The following is a 24,248-nucleotide window of genomic DNA, read 5'->3' on the forward strand; positions in this document are numbered from 1 at the left end:
GCAGGGGGGTTGGAACTCGATGATCTTCAAGGTCCCTTCCAACCTAAACCATTCTATGATTCTATGATTCTATAAATATGGAAAGTCGGACATAAATTATGGGTAGATTTAGTACACTGCTACTGTAACAAGTGATCTGAGCATGGCTGTGTGGCTGAGTTATTCTTCCCTGCCTTCAGAGCAGCTGGTTACTAAGATTAAAGATTTATATATTCAAAAGGGTCCTGATTCTTCTGGACTTGTTGGCTGTAAATGCTACAGAAAGCACGATACCCGTATTACTTAGCTTCCTCCCCACAACCAAAATAGATAGATGTACTACATTCAGCTGTCAAACATTTAAAAAAGATTATTAATTCAGCTTGAACTTAATCTGCTGAATGAAAGTGCTTGAAAAAATGTAATTTCGCTTTAAGAAAGAAGTATGACTTGATGTGTCAGAAAGAAAATTAGGCTGGTACTCATGCCTTTATGAGTGCACCACTGAAACTCCCCTTTTCAGCAACAGGAATGGACTGTACTTATTTGAAAGGACAATCTGACTGTGGATCTTTATGCTGCTTTTGAAATACACAAATCCGGCAAAACACACTGTTACGCACAACAGTGAGAAATCAAAACATATTTCAGAATGCAATTCTTCAGTATTTTCTATCTGGATTATCACAGAATCATAGAGTATCTTGAGTTGGAAGGGACCCCTATATCAAAACAGTGTATCTTTTAACTCAATATATTGGAACTATAGGAGAAAATGCCAAAGAAATTATCTCCCTAGAAATACAATTTTATTAGCCTAACTATTCAGAAAATTTGTATTTGAACAAATTAACTATATCCGATGCTAATCATACACATCATGAATGAAAGGTAGCACTCCTGATGTCATAGGCTATTACTTGAACTATTTTGATAAACATGACTTCATACAAAAAGGACAATACTTAGCAAAAAGCAATCCTAGAGAGCTTTTTACTCTGAAGACTGATTAATCTTACCCAGAAATAAAGGGTCTGTTTTGTCATATTGTATTTGCACAGACACCTTTTCAAACCAGTAAGTATACACAATGTGAATAAATTTACAATTTGGAAAAGAATGAAAAGATTTCTTATATGACAGGAGCAGATTTCGCTTTGTCATTCTTTCCTAGGTTCTGTATTATTGAAGTGCTCCAAGCAGGTGAAAGCTTTGGTAAAGGTCAACACGGTACCAGGCATCTGGTCTGATGTTTGACCAGCACCACCAGGCTATTAATAGCACAACGTTCTAACAAACAATACATAACGTTTTAAATGCCTCTTGAATTTTTCATCTCCTATACATCCAAGAGTGTACCAGTTCATCTCAGAGAAAGAGTTTAACAGTTTTAACGAATTAAAGCTCAGAAAATGCTTCACAAAACCAAAACGCTGCGGTTAGGAGAAAGCGGCAGCCATGCGTCGGAAAACAAGGAAGTCTCAGAAAAAAAATAATCTCTGCCTATACATGCTTTGCTAAAAGTCTCCTGACACAAATAAAAGGATCCTCCCCAACATATGGAGGAGTTGCTATGCCCTTCCGGGGATGGTCTGTAGCTATGTTCACCTCAGGCACGCCAAGGAGAGGTGAATTGTCAAATGCAATTTCAATCATTGGGTGGTTTGGTTGAGGCAGATTAGTTGTACGCAACCATGATAGATAGTTTATCCCAGCCCCAAACTGCCGCTTGGGAAATCTTGCACGCAAACGAACAGAAACTCAGTCATTATTAGTGTCAAGAAGGTGCACGGAGGCAAAATTTGGTTGGCAGCCAGGCAAGATGAATCAAGGCGAAAAAGTGACCAATTGCATGTTCAAAATGGAAATTGATAGGCATGTTGTAGTTTGGAAAGATTTTAAACACCAGAAAAAGTCATACATTATTAATTATTCAGAGATAAATATTTAAAAAGCCTTTCTCTATGGAGAAATACGATTTTTTAAGTCAATGTAAATTACATGTATAGTGTCCTAATTTTAAGCTTCTTTATCCCAGAAGCTTCACTCTGGCAGTTCAGAGCAGTTCTTATTATATAACTTCAAATATTCCTGTTCAGTAAAAACATTGCAAATTAAAAACTATCCCCCAAAATAAACCTTTTAAAAACAAATAAAAGGTATATTAGTTTTGCGGAATTATTTGTAAGCAAAGCAACCATTGGCACCCTTCACAGTGGAGTATAATGGTGATATTTATCACCTTTACCTTTTCAAAGATACCTAAATATTTAATGAACTAAAATCCACCTGTGTGAGCAATCACAATTCTTGGTTCTCTAATAAATAGCAAAAAATTGCTAAAAGAGAATGTCCTCAAGTTTCATTGCCTGAAGTGATATGCTCTGACAAATCTAACAGCTCTTTCTGTGTCATTCCTAATGCACTTGTCACTCAGTATTATCCATCCTCATTAATGACAATGGGAAAGTTTATCTTGGGAACACGTTTTAAATCATCCACTCTTTACAATGGGACCATGAAATCTCTTACAAAACATGAGGCGGGAACTACTCTGACAACAAAACCCCTTCCTGGCAGCTTTACTCTTAATTCCTGTTCAAGGAATAATGTGTTTATCATACAACCATACGGAACAATATATTAGATGAAACTTGAAACAAGAATAGCTGATTTGATTTTTTCAAGATAGGAAGTAATTTTACAATATTTTTATTATGCTGAGAACAGTAAATCTTTTAGGAATGTAATTTGGTATGGAACTATACTTCCTCTTTGAGAAAAAAAAAGCTTAAATAATACTCATAAAATAGTTTGAATACTCATTAATTAAAGACTTCATATAAACGGTGATACTTCTCTCACTAAAAATGACCTCTAACTATTTCTGGCTTTGTACAAATTCTGCTTTATTTGTAAATATCTTTGCCAGATGTCCAGATTGTACATATAGCAATACTCTAGTTATGCCTAATTTTTGCTGGTAAATATTCTGTTTTGATTATTGGTTCTGAACACTGATACCCCCTATGTCAATGCTATGCATTTGCAACAGATGGGATGCAACTATTCACTTTACTTCAGATGCTTTATTGTAAAAATTGCAACATTGATTGCTTCTCTTTTCATAATCACATTTGTAACAACACCAACAACCTTCCATGAAAGCAGCAGTTAACAGAACTGACTTTCAACCACGTCTTCTTTACTGCCCCTTCAATAAATGCTAATCTTTTGGATCAATTCATAAAGTAACAACACAATTTCAAAACACAAACCTGAAAAACAAAAAATAACAAAACCTGAATAAATGCTGTAAGAAAATATTGCAGATACGCCTATTTGTGTGAGCACAAACACCTCCTCAACTGGATGTGCAGAATAATACTGTCCTGAAAGATGCAGATACACACTATGGTATGGATGAGCAAGACAGAAGAGGCAAAAGTAGAAGAGAACATGGTATGCGTATAATTTTTAGTTCAGATTACACAAGGAAAAGGCGATTCTTATATAAGCATATAAGTAATCCACTGACCAAATCCCTTCAGTGTAACCCTTCTACCTTGGAGCCTTACTCTACAAACACAACAAAAATTTTCCTTTGCAGGTTTAGGGGCGTTTCAGTAACTTGAATCTAATTCTCATGGCTTTTTCAGATCAGGAAGAAACCAACACAGACACAAGTGCACCTCCAAACTGTGTCTTTTCCATACTGTAAGTGTGGCCCTGAAAGTTCCTAAAGTAGCCCATATTTTCTTAGGACAGACCGAAGAACAACAAGCCAGTTCTTCCTCTGCTGCTTCCATAGGTTTTCAAAAAACAAAACATAACAAAACAGAATTTTTCAGACTATTACTCAAGATTTTAGCAGGCAATAGTGATTTGTCTTCTTACTCTGCAAAAACTCACTTTATTAAAAGGAAAATTAGAAATAATGTGGTTTTTTTATTTAACTGATGAGAAATTAAATACCTCATAGGTAATTTCTTATCAAAATGTAAAGGAAACCTAAAAAGAACAAACCTAAGCAGGACACAAATTAAATAAAGCAAATATATGTTAGTGCCCAGATATTTAAAAGGAGCTACTTTAAAGGTACAAACACAAAAATAAAAATTAACCTAATACATTTAAAGATGACCATAATTTAGAAAATGCCTCTTTACTTAAGCAAAATGTGAATTCCATTTAACTCTACAGCTCTTCAACGCATCAGGAATCTCTGTTTAGTTACTTACTGGAATATCTGCACACATTCAATATTTATGCTGTCTTTCTCTCTATCCATTTTTAAACAGAATTAAAGGAGTAGCTAAAACTCTGCCAATAAAATGACAGGAAGGCTATTTTTAGTCTAGATGATGTAGACCAAGCACAAACAGCCCATGGCTATGCTACTATTGAGGATCAGATCTAAATACAAATATTAGATTTCCTTCTTATTAATTCCTTATTTTAACAGCAACAAGAATTAAAAATTAAGTACTGCTTCGTATCTCTTAATAAACACCCATACTAGAAGGAGAACCATTTTTCCCTGTCTGATAGCAGCAAAAGCTCATGTAACTGCTGTCACACTACTCTCTGATAGCAAAAGGTTTGTGAAAGGGCATTTGAGGCAACACAGGAAACCTGTAATCTGCCCAGAATTACAAAGACTTATATCAAAAGGTGAGAAGTACTGATTAAGAAGTATATGATGTTGCCTCAGGGGCTTTAGATTGCAGACCTGAGACATAACTGACTTAAGAGACTACAGTGTTTATTGATTAAGCAGCACATTACTAAATGCCTAATAAATCAATGACAGAAGAGATGCAACCAATGGATAACCCCACATAATAAAGTGCTGAAAATAAAACGCTGCTCAGTTAGTAACATATGGCAGCTCCAGTGGCTGAGGCATGTGTTTATTCTATACATCGCACGAACTGTATATCAAGACGGGTACAAGCTGTGGCTATATCTAAGAGCAGACTTTGCTTGGTCAGTACAGAGAGTGGAGCTTCACCATACCCTGCTTGGTTCCTACTCTCAATCTGCAAGTGAGCACTACCAATTCAGGACACCTACGTCTTTAAGACAGAAAAAAACCCCAGACCAAGGTCTTCCTTACTTTACTTTTTTCCACTCTAATATGATACATGAGATTTAAAATAAACAGTGGTGATTATTGTAATTAATCATCGTCTCCTGCTATGGTTCCTGCCAATACACAGGTAACCATACAAACTTCAGGCTGCACGTAGATGCCGTCTCAAAATCAAGCAATACCAGTGAGACTCAGTACACAAGCAAAACTTTTCCTCTTGTTCATCTGATTGTGTGTTGGCTCACAAATAAAAGAAAGAAAGGGTGCCTGTCCAAAGAGGATACTGGAACACTGTAATCCTTGTCTGAGAACAGCGGAATGCTGTTGCCGCTGTCGAAGTTTTTCAGCCACTCAGAGAGCCCAAGCCCTTCTGCCAACTGCACGGTTCTTACCTCCTCCAGACGGAGAGTCTGGAGCCAACTCAGCGACAAGGCAGGTCACTGTATAGCTATTATCCAAACACATGAAATGCTTTGCTTACAAATGCACCATTAAGGTTCTATTCAAAGCCCCAGCAGATATTCTGGGTACATCATGGAGACTTCAGAAGTCCCCTCAAGACCCAGGTACCATGGCCAAATCGTCCACCTTAAACGTTCATATGCAAGTCACACAAAGCCTATTTTTTTCAGAACAAGTGAATGTACAGCTCCTTAGCAAAGATTACTAAAGATCTTAAGACTTTAAATAATAAGCAATTGGGTTATTTTAATACTAGCAAGTACTGTTTTTTGGATGCAAGGTGAAACTGATTTCTTTTACGCAGCAATACTCACAACCTCCCACTTAAAAGTGATAAACTGTTCTTTATTTTTGTTTTCTGCTTGTACTTCTAAACATGACTCAAGCAGACATAGTGCCAAAGATTAATGGTTTAATATGAGAAAAAGATAAGTCCACCTGGTAACTGTTTTGTCAACACATTAATTTTATGAACAGCAGAGTGAAAAATCCTTCAGTAATTTTTGCCATATCAGTCTTGAAGCAGAGTAAAAGAAGTTGAAGAGCCCAGAGAGTATTTTCATAAGCTAAATCCCTTAAGTTCCTCAAACCTTAAATACCAGAAATGAGGCATTTAAAGTGAATTATTTTCAGTGAGCACTACCAGCTGTTTTCTGAAAGTCAAGCAGTTTATGACTGGTATAAATTGACACCCAAATTCACTTTATTTACTTATGTATTTATGGACATCAATCCAAAGCTTCAGTTATTGTACACTATACAAGTACTGCTCACTTTCTCCAGCAGGAAGGAATGAGGTAAGAGGGAGTTGAACTGCTGCTTGGTAATTGCATTCAAATTCAAGCTATTATTCTGAAGGGGGTTAATATTATCTTAATGTTAAGTTGGCCACAAAAAACCCTTCAAATACAATAAATAATATTTTTCTTCTTGGAGACAGTCTCACTTGGTATTTCAAAAGCTGCTGGGTTTTAATGTGCAATGAGAAAATTTAAATTGCATTACGCATGCTAACAGAATCCTCAGAAAACCATATGTAATACAACCAAGAAAAAGCAAATTTAAAAAAAAATATCAAAACCATGCAACTAACCCAACTATGAGAAAGAGAGCAATAAAGATGGCATGACCAAAATCTAAGTTTATTTATGCCTTAGGCACTGTAGTCCTCAGCCATTTTGCTTATGACAATCTACTTTTTGCACACTCCTCTTGGCCAGGAATATAAAAATAAAATGTACTCTGGAATTCAGTTAGAAATAATACCCCATAATTTGGCCAAAGAAGAAAGTAGTATTTGCACAATGGTTACAGAATATTTTTTTTCTTCACCTACAGTACTTTGCAGGCTATGTATATTTTTTTCTCCTGTCTCTGTTTGGCATTTTTGTTAAGTCTTTCAGACTAAGAATAATATGACTAGCTTGCCCTCAATAAAAATAAAATAAAAAAATGTTTCTGTATGTTAACAGTTCAGTAAAGGGTAATATTATTTGTGAACCAGTAAAATAAATAGAACAGCAAAATGGTACAGAACAGTTTTTGTAGAGGTGAAAAATAAAATCCTTACAGATTAGCGTTCATCCAAAATCACTAATATTTTCATATGACTGGAAGTGTTAACCTTAATCTTGAATTTACAAAATTACAATAAACATTTTGGAATTTGTTTGATTAAGCATATTAAGTCATAGCAAACATTTGGCCACATTGCTCTGTTTTCCTACAAGATGACATTTTAACCCTTTCCAAGTTTTCTATGCTGCTATCTTACAGTTTCCTAGTTTACAGAGTACTTTGAATCACTTTCTACCCAAAGGTCCATAATCAAAGGCATAACAAACAGTAGTGAGATGAGAAGATCCAGATGGATGCCGATCTTCCATGCCTATTCTCAACTTTTCAGTATCAGCAATGAACTCCTACAGCAATGCATGTCAATAGGTTCATGTATGATACAGGTCTGTGGTTGAGGAAATGTGACTTCCTATAAGCTTTTGTTTTTATTTTCCTGCATTTACAGAGATATATAAAATGCAGAGATCTGGGTTTTTTTTTTTTTTTTTTTGCGTGTGTGTGTAACGGCATGATTGAATTCACTATTATTTGAAAGCAAGAACATTATACAATTATGAAATATATTTGCATTAAAATTAGGTGGTATTTTAGGAAGCGTTTAATGGAGGTGGCACTCAGCTCCTGCTGAGAACTTCTATGAATATGGTGCTTAACTCTTTTTGCTTCTTAATAACTCACCAACAATAACTTTCTAATGTAGACCTTTGTCTAAAAAGCACTACTACTTTAGTGAAAAACATAATCCTTGTAGATAAAGAGTTTTTTAATCTTACCAACCAACATTTTTAGAAAGATCCCTGATCCCTGTAGCCTACCTGTCTTACAATACTAAGAAAGTGGGAATATACCAACTAGTGTATTTGTCTGGCAAATACAAGATAAGTTGACCCATTTATTTACAGACTGAACAAGGCCAATCCATTTCATGCTGCAGCACTGACCCTTAGCACAGATCCAGTGAATGAGCAGTCCATTACAATAAGTACCAGTGACCTTTAATTGCATTAATGGCTTTGTTGCGTGCTCTTCCATTGCAACAACACAATTATGGTATAAATATTCTAAACAACATAATTATTTGTTTAAATAAAAATATATATGAGTTCTGTTTCCTGACAAGCAACTGCAGATGCACTGTATTATAAGTGTTAAAGTTTTGAAAAATTGAATAGAGCCCTCATGTTATACTTGTATAATGTCAAACAACCCATAAACCAAAATTAATTACGAAATCAATTTCAGGATATTACAAATCTTCACATGCAATCTAAAAGTTAACAGTACCATCCTGTATTCATCTTCAGAATACTGCAATAATTTAATTTACATTATTCAGTATTACACAATAAGAAGGTGCTATTTTCAAATTAAATTTTTCCACATGTTCACAAGACACAAGTGTTCTGAAATTCCATGTACTGCATAAAACTTATTACTTGATTAGCATTCAGAGGGTTTTTTATTTTTAAATAGGAGCACTCTGAGTATTGTTTTACCTCAAGTTATTATAATTTAAAAGTATCTCCCAAAACTTTATCTAAATTGTACTGTCACAATTTTAAACACGTTTATTTATTCAAAATTGTTTGAAAGAATGTAATGCATTTTTGACAGGCAGTCTTTTACAATATTGAAATCAAATCCTTGATTTCATCAAACCCTTCATATTCTGTGCCTTATTCCTGGAAGGCTCATGCCAAAATGATTTAGTTTGATTTTCTTTAACAATGGTAGGTTGGCTTGACAGCATCTGACAAAACAATTCAGTGAAGTACACCATACCAGGTAAAGAGAACCTGAACTGGCTACTAGATGAAATAATGCAGAACGGAGCTTGGAATTATGACAGAATTAGTTTTGCAGGAGAATCTTTTTGAAGCATTATTAATTTTAAATTGAGAAAATGTTACGGTGTTATAATCACTATCTTTTGATCTATGTTTAAATAAGCCCATGGTAATATCTTTATTAATATCATAGGGAAAACGGACAGGAAAAATCAATGCAACAGTGGTTTGACTAGCATGAATTTCAGCTGAGTTTTTTTACAATGTTTTACCTCTCTCTGTTAGAAAGTGTAGTTTTATACGCAGAGTTCCCTGCTTTTGAGTTCCTGAGCTGAAGTGGAGCATCCAGTACTAGAGTTTGCCAGGTAAGATGCTATCTGCTCAAGGCAGGCTGAGGAGAAAAAAGTTTTCCACGTGAGCCCCAAGGGTACTTATGTTCTCAAATACAGGGGGACAAGAGGCCTCAAAGATTTTATTACATTATGAAATTAAAGAATACACTTTGTGTAACACTTCAGAGAAGTTCTGCATCACCTTTGAACCAGGAATACCTGTGAAGCTTCACCCATGCTCCAGGCACTGGGCAGCCAGGCAGTCCCAACCGTGTTACCCTCTGGCTTGGTAAAAGCAGGTCCCATTCGGAGGTTGGGAGGCCCTAACATGGGGTCAAGTCTCGAAACGCCACCAGTGCACGATCTTAAAATACAGAGTTGCTTTTATCAATATACGAAGGTATATTGACAAAGCTCCCAATATTACAACATGCATCGTGTAGCATATTTTATCTTTGGTGTTACACTGTGCGAACTTTATCTCAGCGAACAAGAATTCATTTCCATATCTTACCGACTGATTGCTACAGAACTATCATCTGTCTTACATTTCTAATAAACCAATGTTTTGCCTTTTGTCAGCTCTCAGGCTCACAGATTCTTTTTGTTAAAATATTGCCTAAAATAGTTCATTAATTCAAATGAGTATGTTTATTTACAAAATTACTCAGCTTTATAAACATCAGGGAAATGTGACCAGGATGAGGGTGAGTCATTAATGAAGGCCATGTCAAGTTTTCTTGGAAGAAGCATATAACAAGTGATGCTATTAGAGGTACAGTGGACACTTTCTAAGTCTCACTGATAGAGAGGTTGGTATGGCACATGTGTGTGTTTTAAATATATGCTGATCCCATCGGTACTGGTGACCGGGTTCATTTATTCCTCCAAAAGAAACCGCTCGCAAATAACCCTCAACCATAATGTCCATACCTGTTCTTGATGTGTTTAATGAATAATTACAAAATGTTTCCAGGAGCACAGTTCTGGTGCTCAGTGACACCACCATCTCCTGAGTCACTTTGGACCAAACTTGTGCTATACTAATACCACACTGAAGTGCTGCAGACATCAGTTCTGACTTAGTCTTACCCACCTGTCCTGGTAAATAATCTATAGCAGTGGCTAATCGCACTCCTCCGTTGCAAATAAAAAGTTTACCACAGTATAGTCTGTATAAAATAAACAATGAAAAGGGATAGAGTGAAAAAAAAAAAAGCAGAAATACAGAGATTTCAGATGGAAGCACCTAAGACGTATTTCCTGGTTTTAATTGCCAAATTCACCATGTTAAAAGAAAAGAGTTTTAAGTCTTCTTCCAAATACCAATGCTGGACACATAACATACACACAAATATCTGGAGTTGCAATTAAATCTTGCTTATTTTGGCAATCATTAATTTTCTTTTAGTCCTTTATTGATAGATGAAGAAAGGACATTATTTTAATGCCTCTGGAATCACACATTTATTTCTAATTCTATATAGACTCAGTTGCTGGGTTTTGTGATTATGTTTCTTTCCAAAGACATAACCTTTTACTCTGGCAGTTACCACTGGGAAAAATGCACTGCAGAGTGTTCCATAGTACCACGTTGTGTCTGCCTGCCACTGTCAAACCAGCAACTTTCCTGCCACAGGACTCCTCTAATTCTGACTTTCTTCTCCTCCTCTTAGGAAACACCTCTCAGAAAAGAATCTCCCGAACTCACACATTAAGGTCTGGAAACTTACTTATTTTTGCTGTGTGGCAATTCTTTATATATTATGTGACACTTGGCTTCAAACTGAGCTGTCTTTTAAAGATTTTTATTCTGGTTTGCACAGGTGTTATATAGCCATTAAAAAGAAAATCATATTAGCTCGCTCTTACTTGTGCATTAATCAAAATAAAAAAAAAATCACAACTATTTATGAGACAAACTATATTATACAACTTGTAGGAGAAAGCTTATTCTCTACACTACTAACAATTGCCTGTTACCTGAAGATTTAAAATATCAGCTGTAAAGCAAATCTAGGGAATCAAACAAACCAACTCACAAACTTTCCTATTTGCAAACATTTATCTGAACTTATCAAAAGTTTTAACTTTAAATACATAATTTCAGAGGTTTATGTTGACCAGACAGTAACAAAGGGAGTTAATCAAATATGAATCTTCTCCAACTGTCTTGTCAAACCAGGTAATGATGTCCTGCCAGCCAAACTCAGAGGGAACATGTGAAACAAATACAAAAGTAAACAGGCCTTAAGCTGCCCAAGGGAAAGTCAGCAAGATGGCAATTTCAATCATTTGGAATAATACTAAAGCAGCCTTAGGCTTTTCTCAGAATGGAAACATGTCACTGTTACTGCAATATTTCAACAAATCAGACTGCAAAAGAAAGGAACACTTATGTAATCGCAGCCATGGAACAGTGCTTTACTCAATGGTGAGATGGAAAATAATTAAGAGGAAATTCCCTTTTTACGAGTAATTGTAAATGTACCTAAGCAACAAAGACAAACGATGTTTCCTTAGAAATGTCGAGGAGTGAAAATATCAAATTTAGGCACAGATTCCTTTAGTTTTGATATGGGAGGCTTTGGCACAACAAAGATAAAGTTCTATCAAATAAAACTATGAACATAATATTCCCACAAATTTATCAAATGTTGATAAAAGTTACATTCAGAGCTACAAACAAAGCAAAAAGCACTATAAGAACAGTTCTGCTGAAAAGTTTCATTAAGATGAACGGGTTGTCATATCATTTAACTGAGAAATCAAAAAATATTTCAAATATTTGGGGAACTTACCTAATCAGTAAACTTTCAGTATGTGTCTAGTCATGTAGCCATCTTTTAGTCAATCATCAGAAAATCAAAGGCAAATTGGCATGACTCAACCCAAACTTTAATACCGCATGATTGTGTCGTGTAAGCTTGTTTTGTGCGAGGGCTGCTGTGGTTTTAGCAGAGAGATTAACGACCGGACCTAAGCTGGCCTCCAAACCTTGCCCTGCTGATGCCTCAAGCCCTTTGAAGTCTGACCATCATACCTGGCAAAACAACAGTGGGAACTAGGCTGGTGTCAGATCTAATCAAGTTTCCTGCCTCAGCATAGCTAACTATGGGGTACACTAATTGGCCCAATTGCGGATTATACCTTTTGCTACAGATTCAAGACAATAATTTAGTCAAATGATGGTTTTTATCTCCTTCTAATTAAGATTCCAAAGTGGGAAGAAATAGGATTAGACAGGCTAACTTCAAAATTGTGTCCTTTAAAGTGGTATGCACATAAGATAGATCTCTGATAATATTGCATGTAATAATATATCGTGAGTAACCAACGTGTGAAGATTTGGGAAAGCTTGATATAGCTACTGCACCTTTTACCGTCAACATGTAAGTTTTCCTGGAAACGGTCTACCTCATAATTTACAAATAGAAAATGAATACTCATAAATATTCATAAAAAACCATTTTCATCCTGAATTAAAAAAAAATCCCTTTAGAATGCATTTCAGTCAAGCTCATTTTGATGAAAAAGATGCAAGAAAAACTGAAACAGTTAAATGATTGTGCAGACTATAAAGAGGCGGAGTCCCTCCCACAAAACTGCAATCTAATAAAACGGATCTGACATTTAAGGTTTTTTACTGATGAAGGCCAAACCATAAAGAGTTATTTAACTGGTGAGCAATCCAGAGATGAGAAAATCCACATCCCATGCTCTTATTTTAAACTGTAAAAAAAGAACGGTCCAGTGATGAAAACCCTTTTTGGAGAAATTTTGCTATAAATCATAGGTTGTCTATTTCTAACTTTTCTCATGGAATTTGATTTTAAAGGGGCATTTCAAGTAGGGGTGAATATTTTTACCCTAAATTGTGTATATAACTAAGCAGAAGCTTTCCAAAACACTGTAACATACTCAAAATATATTTTCATTTCACATTTAAGCTACATACTAAAGAAGTCATAAACTTAACTGTACTTTGTATAAAGCACACTGTTGTGCTGCTTTATGTTTTTACCCCAGAACCAAACCTGACTGCTGACTCATCACATTCTAATTGCACAAACCCATTTTCGAAGACTGTGTTCGCATCCCTTCTTAAGTCAATTTTCCCCTGCTCCCATTTTCTTATTGACTTCATTGCTCTAGTCAGCCTAGCTGTAGTCTGCCTCCCCTAATAGTATGAGCTAAAAAACATAGGTATTATAGATTAGTGAAATGTGTACGGGAAGATCACAGCAGGACAGTGATCTAACATGTTCAAAAAGGGCTAGTTTGTGTCAGTTCAGCTTATAGAAAGCATATCTCTAACAAAACCTGAAGTTATTCAAAAGGGGCTGCAGTTGAGCAATGAAGGGAGAAATTACACAAGTGGGTCATATGCGCATGTCTAGGGCAACAGGTTGTTTCAAGAGTTCCACTACACCCCTGTTTCCAACACTTCTGCCCCATGGCCAATTCAATTCTTTTTACAGAGCCTCCTGCTAAGGGTTTTTTTTTTTTTTCCTTCCAAATTACATTACAAATTAGAATCCCAAATACCTCTGACAGAAAAAATTATATTCTGAGTCAGGATTCATCGTGAGGAAAAAACCCTCAAATATTCTAATTCGTAGCTAGAACAAATGAAAATTTACTGTGCTGTGAAATAAGGGTGCATGCTTCTCTGCACTTCCGAAAACAGTAAGAACATATGTATTTTAAAACCAAACCCAGACTATTCAGGTTTTTGTTTCTAACGCACTGCTCAAAAGCAGTTGTTAAAATGGTTTCATACCTCACACCGCCTGGTTTCACTAACCGCGTTCTCTGGAAAGTGAGAAACATTATAAAAGAACGTCTTGGGGAAAAAAGCCCTCCTCCGCATCTTTGCCTTTAAGTGGCTTCTGAAGAGGATACCTCTAGTTGAGAAACTTCTAGCACTCATGCAGAGATGACCTGCAGGAAGAACTGGCTGCCCGATTAACTATTAACTACTCTCAATAGGATTAGATAATTAAAGACATTGATGACCATTAATTAGGAGGAGGGCACCTTAATTTGTCACTTGATAGGGCCCTTTCAATGATTTATAGGTTAGGGCTACTTGCAATTGTGAAGGGGAGGGGGCAGTGAAGAGAGAGAACCCTTAAGTTACCTTATCAAGTGGCCAGCTAAAAAGGGCAGAGGGTCAAATAAGGGCCAAAGTGGTCACTTAAGGGTGAAGTCCCAAACACCAAAGCAGTGCCAAGCCACATTGACCATCATTTGGTGATGGAGTAAAAAATATGCTAATTTATTGGTGGCAATTCTCTCTTTTTATGGTTTCAAGCAGTTAAGACAAGTGGCCTGCTTAAGAGCTTTTCATTTGAAAAGAGATTAAACAAAATGGTTTGTCAGGGATGCTTGGCTGTTTTATGTCTTTGTTTAAAAAAAAAAAATTTGCCCAGACTGTACCGATGACTATCGCATCCCCCCGAAAGCCATCTTCCATCTCTAAGCATTACTTGGTTAATAAATACATCAGCTCTAATTGCTTAATAGTGCTATGTTCATTTGCTCTTTAGCAAGATTAAAATGAAATACATCTTTTGTATTACTGCCTTCTATCAGGACTGTCTGCATAAAGGTCACGGAAAAAAGTTTAAATTTAGTAGGAAATTTACTTAAGGACATTAGTGTAAATGATACTGTGTTTAAAATGACATAAAAGAGCGAAAGGTGATTTCAGTAATGCAAAGAAAATGGTTTCTGAATACTGATAAGGACACTTATCCCTCATACCACACACAATTTTAGGCAGCATTATACATTAAAATCCTTCTACTGGGGTAATAACATGTAGCTACTTTCCCACCCACTAACACAAGTAAGAGCAAGTCATTAACATTTAATTAAATATGCTCCTGACATCCTTAGAAACATGTCACGCTTTGTTATTGAAGGTTGTGGCCTACTTTCTATGTACATTTTAAACCAAAATAAACTATTTATAACGGACCGATTTAGTGCCGCAAACGAGACATTTTTAATTAGAAGGCATATTACAATATTTTATAAAGCCGTTCCGAACAGCGAAACCAGAATGAAATGAATTTACAACATCTGATGCATATTTTATGTATTGCACAAAACGAAACAGAAGAGATGGGATTAGCTCCACCTTTTGGGTTCTAAATAGTGAAACAAAACTGTTTCTCTTACCTCAATGGTGAACAGCTTCCTTTTTAATCTAAAAGCAAGGTCCTTCGTGTCTGACACATCACAGATCAAGCTATTAAGCCGAGGAATCTGATGTACATGAACCAAACCTTGTGGAAAGGAAGAGTAAAGGAGAGAAAAAAATTAAGAAAACGCTGTCATCCAGATGCATAAATTAGAGTCTTACAGCAGAATTCTGTATATTTACACACACTCATCCTCCCCTTTTTAAACTGGAGCTTACTACCAGGAGCAATGAAGCAAACGGTGCGATTATACTCAAGTAATCAAGCAGAATAAGATAAACAGAAATCCTTGTGCGAGGAAAACTAATTGCACTTTGGTACAGAAGTACAGATGTAAAGAGGGATCTTAATACTTGTCAAAACTACAGCCGGTTTGTGTGTGATTTTCTCTTGTATTTACAGTAAGCAAATATGGCTATCACCTTGCATGCTGCCCACGGCACCACTGAGTGATCTTTATTTTATTAAATGCACCAGTAAGCAGCCAGCAAAACAAGGCTCATGGGTTACTGATAACCACTGAAGCTCTAATGAGAAGTACTGCGTTTTGCGCCCTGAAAATGACTTTTGAAAAGTTTCCGGAAAACACCGATTGAAACCACGCTTCTCGAGAAATGTTAACCCCTATGCCTTCCGAGGAGAAATTCGTTTTCTTCACGCAGGAGGCTCATATAGCCGTTCAGATGTCTTTAACAGTACTAGGTGTACTGCAAGCTCTGCATTCTGTCAGCTGCAACTCAAGCTGATTTTTTCTGACAAGGACGCTGGATGGTTTTTGTGCAGCCTAATATAGTCTCTGAACAACCTAAGGGTGATTTTCTCCATCTGAAAACCAGGAAAATTCTACAGGGCTTCTCAATTACTGGCCTATATTTGCTATTCACAAAGCCAGCATCTAAATGGAAATACAGAACATTTAGAAAAGACATCCTACTTGAAAACGGCAGCTGTGAGAAAAACCTTAAACACTAAAACCCTAATTTAAAATAAGGCAAGTATTTTTTCAGGGGTTTATTTATTTTTTAAAAGGAAGAATAAGGGAATACAGTTTCCTAAAACTGAAGTACTTTAAAAAGCGTGATGTTTATGGGTACTAATTACAAAAATTCTCAACGGTATTAGAAAAATATTTTCACACTTTGAAACCTTCTATCCCTTCTTCCAGTCTGGTGACATTTAAGAATTATTTGTTTGGCTTTTGAGTTCAAAATAGAATTAGTGTAGATAGGAACAGCAGGTATAACACAGGGTTGCTTACATACAGCATTCTAAAAATTTTTATTTAAGTATCATCTATATAATTCTTTTGTTATTTTACTGACTTTTCAACCATTTAAATTTGCAGGCAGCTTAATAAAATTATTAATGCAGGATTCATTAAATAATGCAATAATTTAATCAAACTTCTCCTCAGTAATGTCAAAATCTTCCATCATCTGCAGTAAATAAATCATCTTAAAACATATTCTTCAGCAAAAAGAATCTACACAGTTAAAACCGTTAAAAATACCTGTTTTTAGAATGTTAAACTAAGGCTGCCTAAATCTCAAAAGCTATGCATATTGGCATATAATTTTTATTAAGTAGTACCAAAAATGATTTAGCGTACATTTTTACAGGAAACCAGGAAATAACCGCTCAAACACACATTGTCTTAAAGGATCTCTTCAGTACTGAGAAAAGGAGTATCAAATTGACAGAATTATGTTAGCATAAACAAATGCCACATCCCGATTATACAGCTGGAAAAATAATTAGGCAAATTATTCTAGCTTTTGTTCACGGTTTCTTTTTCATTCACCTTTTTTCAGCTAATGAAATGTGCACCATTTTCATAGTCAGGAGGATTTTTCTCTGATTTATTAATTACAGCCTGCATACACACAGTGGTGTCTCAACACCATCTTTGCTTCTTTTTCTGTATCTTCTGCTATGGAAAACACTGCCACGCTCTCCCATGTTTACAGCAGGTTTCGGATAAGCAGTTTACTTTCAACTAAAGGTTTCCATGGAACTACAGTAGTATCACAATAATAATAGCTGTAATTTATGCACACTCAGAGCACCGCTCTGGATTAGCTAAAACTATTTGCTCTTCACTGCTTTGGCTATGCATAACTTCTAATATTTTAAAATTCAAATAATTCTGCTGCAACAGCTAACAAAGTCTTTGGGAAACAAAATGCAAGATTAAACACCATTACGCATTTTGAACATAAATCACTTGAAAGGCTTAATGACTTTTTAACAAAATCAGTTTCATATTTTACATGCCACACATATCCACATTCATTTCTTTAAATGCCTAAGTGCTGTAACTTAAAGCTGAAAAATAGGACGTTATTTCTGAGATGAAGTTTATATAGCAGGTCATTTAGCAGTTTATTCACCTTAATATATGTTAGTCCGTGTTCTCTATTTAAAACTTGGCAGATCAAAAGTATTGATTTCATGACAAGTTCAGCTCGCTGGTCAGATGATTGCCAAGCCCCCTCTGCATGTGAATTCCCCAGAGCCTGCCTGTTGAGATGTACATCTGATTGAGCCATGCCTCGGTAATACGCCTTGACAACATGCAAGGAGTTGCCATGTTTCCTTTGCAGCCTTAATGCACTTTACTGCAAATTTTCCTAACTCAAGACTGGTTAGCAAGGAGAAACATTTAAGAGGTATATTCTGAAATGAAATCAAACGGTACTTTATAGCAGATACCCAATTGGAGGGTAAGCCGCTAAGTGCCCTAGAAACACTCAGGGCAGACTTTTTGCATTGCTAAAGATGGAACTTACCGTGGTAATCCTTGTATAATGGATTGGTTTCTCTCTCAGAGCCAATAAATGATTCAAGACCAACTACCGTATCTGACAAGTTTGTTACACGTTCCATAATTGCTTTATTCTGTAAGACACGGAAACAAAATACACATCCTATGTGATGAAAAAGGTAATTAATGTTCATAGAGTAAGCCTTGGTCTTCTCAATGACAAACTGTGGGGAAAAAATGGGTCATCGATACTTAGAAATTACGTTAGAGGGCTTTTTTACTTAAAAAAAAAAGGAAAAAGACTTGAAATTACTCTCTAAAGGAAACACACATTTGACAAGCAGAAACCATAAAAGAGCTAACTCAGCATTACATTCATATTTTCCTAAATCTTCATAACATAGGCATTTGCTCAGACATTTACAAGCTATGTGGCAGTTAAGCACCTCTCATTGATTTCTACTATGCCCAGCTTGTGTTTGCGTTCTCAAAACCTTGTTTTCTAATACACTTACCACTAATATTTTGAGCAAGTACAACTCACATGATTATTCATTTTGGCCATCAGTCAAACAACATGGAAAACCAAAGCATTTTCTCCAGTACTTTTCTTCCTAAAAGTTCCTCTCTACACAACATATGAATCTAAAGCTTCAAGTTGCATTACCATTTCTCAATATGTTTGTGATTTATAACTGATGCCTTATGTCTTGTGCAACAACATACTCTATCATATGCCTCAAATAAGCCATTTTCTGCATAGTTTTCTTTACTTCATTTTATATAGCAGAAAGCAACATTCAAAGGTCACAACAGAGATCTTCAGAGGTAACTCAGGATAAAATGTTCTTGAGTACTTTGATGATGCCAGTATTTAATGAGAAAGAAAAAGAGACAAATCTGTGCTAAAAAGCAAAATATTTCTTTACGATAAGAAGTAGTTATCTTAAAGTTGCCTGGACAGCTGGTATACTCTTGCTCTTGATGGCTGTAGTGCTATACCCTTCAGGGTTATCAAGACCAATCACCTCAAAATACCCACTCCAAGTATGAAGAATTAGCTCTCTAGCTACAAGTTATAGTTTTGTATTTTTTATTAATTTTAAAGCTTAAAGCTTCTTTCATAAACTATTTGACCGACGCTTATTATGAAAGGTCAATTTAAATGCTGGTAAACTATTTCATAATAACAATTTACAAAGTAATTAGAAGCAGAGAGAAGGGAAGCATCCCTAGATACGCTAGAAAAGTCACTGACATACAGTTTTATTAAAATGGTGATTGATACACCACTTGCTTTCATGAACCCCCATTTCAACAACAGTGAAGCCCATGAAGCAGATGTGAGAGGTGAACATTTCCTACTCCTATCAAAGAATAATCTGAATTCTGTTTTTTGACCGCTATATAAAGTAACTTGTGGCCCCTCCTGCACAGCCCAAGCTGCTCAGGTTCCAAGGCCTAAATCCACCGATCCCATGGTACCTTTACACCCCCTCCCTTCCCCACCTTATGGGCCAGATGGCATTAAATCCTGGGGACTGGTCTCTTTTCAAAGCCGCTACTTGTGCGCAGGCCAAAATGATCTATCCCCATGGAATCAGGGAACTTCGATTTTACCTACAAAGTCTAATGATAATGATAAAATAGTGTTATACTAAAGAATTTCCTTTCTGAGGAATAATGTAAGTGATCTGAGGTAGAAGAACACTGCCTACACACCAATCCCTAAACTTTGTTATTATATCCGCTCCTGAAATAGTAAAGCTGACTTGCAAATTATTTTCTCTTCTAGGAAACACGTTGAAACAACGTTTGCTGCCCATTAATGTTTTTGCTCGCTGGCTTTGATAACAATGGGTTACAAAAACTGTGGACAGAAAGAGGCTCAACCATCAGCAAGGTATCCTCACCATTAACAGTCCTGCAAATCATAAGAATAGCATCTTTCTTGTTTGGTCTTAATTCTGGAAAGACTAAAGTGAAGGATAGCAATTCAATATTTGCCTAATGATACATACTTCAATACCTTGGTTTCAGCTCTTCTTCTGACCAGGTTTGCTTTCTTAAATTGTCGTCTGTTTGCTCATGTTGATTTTGTTTTTGCTTTTAAAGTGCGTCAAAATATTCTCCTGGCTTAATGCAGTGTATCTTGGGAAATATTTTGCACAGTGAATCGCCACACCAAAGAGACATTTGCTTATGTGGCATTGTTGCCATAGATCTGTATCTATCACGTATTTTCTAGTTTGCAGTGTTCAGCACATTAATGTCCAATCAAAGCTGACGTCAGCACACAGATAGTTGTGATGTATGGCATACTGACATAAACACACAAATCATGTTGCCCCATCTGGGCTTGAAAATTTAACAGAGCTCCAGATCTTCCTCCAGCCCCATACAAATCTACCTCCTGCTTCTGGCATAAACTTGGCAGCTCTGGAGGTGAGCCAGGACATGGTTAGGAGGGAAGCCAGGAACGGGGAGATTCAGGGAAAGAGTTTGTTGGCAGCCAGAAGAGGTATTGTTTTAAATTACACTAAAAAATAATAAAAAAAACCCAACCCAACCCAGTCCTGGAAAGTTTTCAGTCTTGCTAGATGTACTGCAGTTTTTCTAAATTAGTTAGTTCAGCCAAAATGTAATTATTCTAACAACATGGTAGCAACCCTGTTGTGCAGGCTGGGCTGGGCATCCTTTCTATATCTTACTTTGTGCTCACCGTTTTAAACAGACATATTCTTTTAAGTGCAAACTTGTAATATTTGGCCTCAACCAAAGTGTACTTTCAACAACGTCTCAAGAAAACCCATGTAGCTAGTTGGATATGTAAATGGGAACTATACATATGTGCTTAACTGGCTTTTGGGAAAGGCAATTATGGAAAAAGATTGCTTTGTCCTACTAATTTATTTGCAGAATCTACATAGCTTTGAGTAGCCATTTGTGTGTGTTTAAAAATACTTATTTACAAATAAAACAGTTCAGAATGTATCACCTTCTGTGTCTGAGTATAAAGCATGGTATTCTACCAACACAAATATATGTATAGCCTGTATGCTCAAACTTACAGACTGAAATTAATACTGTGTGTTTCTACTGGACTGAGTTCTTAATGTACCACAATTTTATCATTAGTACTATTAATCAAATCAATCTTGGTTCACCTGGATTCCGTATTAGGAAAAAAATCTGTCTTTTCTACTCTGCTCTAATATCTAGTTCTCCTCTGATTTCCTGTCAAAATTTTTCTAACATCCAGAGATATGTCCTCCCATTTTTATTTTGTCAGTTTCTAAAGAAATTAAAAACCTCACAAAATTTACGTAATAAAAATACTTAAATTCTCAGTCCGTGCACTGCATTAAGTAAAGACAAGTCAAAGAATGGGAAATTTTCTTAGAATGGCTTCAACTTTTCTACATAGTACATATAAACAATCTCAAAATTTAAAAGGAAAATAAGAGACTCATGTTAAAGGTCTACAATAAGATCCAACTGGCACCTGTATAAATACATCACGCTCTTGAATCACACGGGCTTCATATATTTGCATTTGTATTCTGATCAATACATTAACATAATTTTAATACCGATTTATATAATGAATTGAAAATAAGGTATTTTAAGACTATGTTTCTTTTCAAAAGACATTAGGCCTGTATTTTGGTAGAGGGCTATATTTGACTTCTGTACTGTTACATTCTGGTAATCTAATCCCATCACTAATTTTATTTCAAAACAATTAAGAGTTAATATGTTGAATCCTAAAATGGGCTTCATTACCTATAAAACTATTTATAAACAGCTGCTGGCACTGGGACAAACCCCAGTTTAAATGGTGAGTTGTATACGTTCCATATGACAGCACAGAATTTAAAGATTAATTTAGCTACTCCCCCCAAGTCTAGGGAAAACTGTAATTGTGTTGTTACCAACAGGTGAGTCCCGCAATCCTGACACTTCATTTCAAAGAAGGTCTCAATAATAAACAGCAAGCAAGGAAGATCACGCAAAGTAATATGAACCCTATGAACTTAAAGCAAATTTTAGTGCACGGATTTTCAAAAAAAGCTCCAAAATTGGTCATGCCTTTTGTTGTTTCTGTTACATTCTGCCCTAAGGCTGAAGTAAGCTTAGTGCCATAATGTAGGCAGCCACATTGGACAATGAAACACTGGCTGAATATTCAACAGAAGAAATAATTCTTGATGTTTTCTGAGAGATTATCACACAACGATGTGGTAATGACCTCACAATACACAAATATTTACCGCTTGTCGTTACTACTTAATCTCCAAAGGATTTTAAATTGAAAAGATAAATTATTAATATTAAGAAACATGACTTAAATATTTATCACAATTTGTTAATAATTACTGCTCAGAAAATCACAGAATTACCCATACATTTTATTTTGGTAAAAGAAGTTAGGTATTAGGCCCTTGTACTAGTTTGACAGATACAGTTTGTGCACTTTTTCATTATTCACAAATCCTGAAACTAAAAGATTAATAACCGCTCTGCCAAAAAGTGTTACATCAGTAATTAACAGAGACCATAAAGTATAAAATTCTATACTTATTCTGACTCCAAGTTGATTAGCACTGTTCACAGTGCTTGCACACATTGAATTTACAAACTGAACTTGGAATTTTGGCTCTAAAATGAAGGTACCCCCAAGAGCACTGGAAAATAAAATAAGCAACAGTACATGAACAAATTTTGGTATGTAGAAATTTGTATCAGTATCACAAGAAAACTGAATACAAGCATGATGCCTTTGCTGGAAGACAGATGTCCTAGAAATACACTTCAAGGATTTTCTACAAACTACAATGCCTTTGGTGATGAGAGATCCACATTTAGGGATTCTGGCTGATGAGGCATCTTCTTTTACCTTTGAAGAACCTTACTGACTACAATAGAACTGAAATATAAATATCCATTCATATGGCTGAAATCACATAGGCATTGATTTCGGTTGATTTCTTTATAAGTACACTGTATTACATTAGCTAATTTCAAGCAATTAATAATATAATTGAACAATTTTATACAACTTACAGAAGCCAAGAAAGGACATGTAGTGAAGACACAAGCAGGTAATTAGATGCAAGGTACTTGTAAAAATGGGAAGGGAGTAACAAAGCATCTGTTGGCCAATACGTTACACAATGTATTAATTCCACATTTTGGTTGTTCTCCTAACATTGCTTTCAGTAATGTTTGTCCTGATAGTCTATATAGACTCAAGAGCCTTTCAACTGTGAAACCAGTTAGAACTAGTATTTTTGTTTCTTAAAAATTCAAAATATTTGAGCTGTGGTTCCCTTATCTTACACCTAGAACAGTTACTGCTATGGGAACTCTGCAATGTTATTATCAAATATATCAGATGAAGGTGGATGACACTGTATCCAGTTTAAAAATTCTGAAAAAAAATTCAGGAAAAATCAGCCAGGAAATAAAACCTAAGTATCACACACTAAAAAAAAAGTAATCTTTGCATCTAGCCTGAACTTATTACTTGAGCTATAAAAGAATCTAATGCCAGCAAACATTGGCACCCTACAAAATAAAAGATATGTCTGTTTTGCCATTGGAGGGAAGACCTAGAGGCCAACAGTGATGACTCAATACAGATAAAACAAGCAAGTCCATAACAGTTGCTGCTGAGGCCTACAAAACCAAAAGTGAGAACAAAGACTATGCAGTTGAAATCAAACTTTCCATCTGTTGATCTCCAAGTGCTTTACAAAAGACAGGCAAGTGCTGCATTCCTCATTCACAAGTCACGTAACAAGCACAAAGATGTCACGTCAGTTGTCCAAAGTCACAAGCCAGTCAACAGTGAGCTGGGAACTGAACTCAGCCTTTCGTTGAAGCCGCCTACCCCCCTCTATCTGAGGCTTGGTTTAGGAGGCTGCATCTATGGCTTTGGGGTACCAGGGAAATATTTGGTGGTACCATGAAGATGATGTAGGAGTTAAAGCCCAGAAAGCTGGGTGCCGAAAATCCCGTTATTATCTGGCTGAA

General features: G+C 35.9%; 1 protein-coding gene across 1 annotated transcript in view; it reads right to left on the bottom strand.

Moving 5' to 3' along the window:
• The window catches only part of ELP4 (elongator acetyltransferase complex subunit 4), a 170,852-nt gene that overhangs the window by 67,216 nt on the left and 79,388 nt on the right, over window positions 1–24,248 (bottom strand). The window contains exons 7-8 of the mRNA XM_009892705.1: window positions 18,235–18,343; window positions 15,423–15,529 (exon numbers count right to left, since the gene is read on the bottom strand). Coding sequence (XP_009891007.1) covers window positions 15,423–15,529; window positions 18,235–18,343 — 216 coding nt within the window. The remainder of the gene's footprint in view (window positions 1–15,422; window positions 15,530–18,234; window positions 18,344–24,248) is intronic.

The sequence above is a fragment of the Charadrius vociferus genome, unplaced genomic scaffold (assembly GCF_000708025.1).
Source record: "Charadrius vociferus isolate BGI_N301 unplaced genomic scaffold, ASM70802v2 scaffold19, whole genome shotgun sequence".
Classification (NCBI taxonomy): Eukaryota; Metazoa; Chordata; class Aves; order Charadriiformes; family Charadriidae; genus Charadrius; species Charadrius vociferus.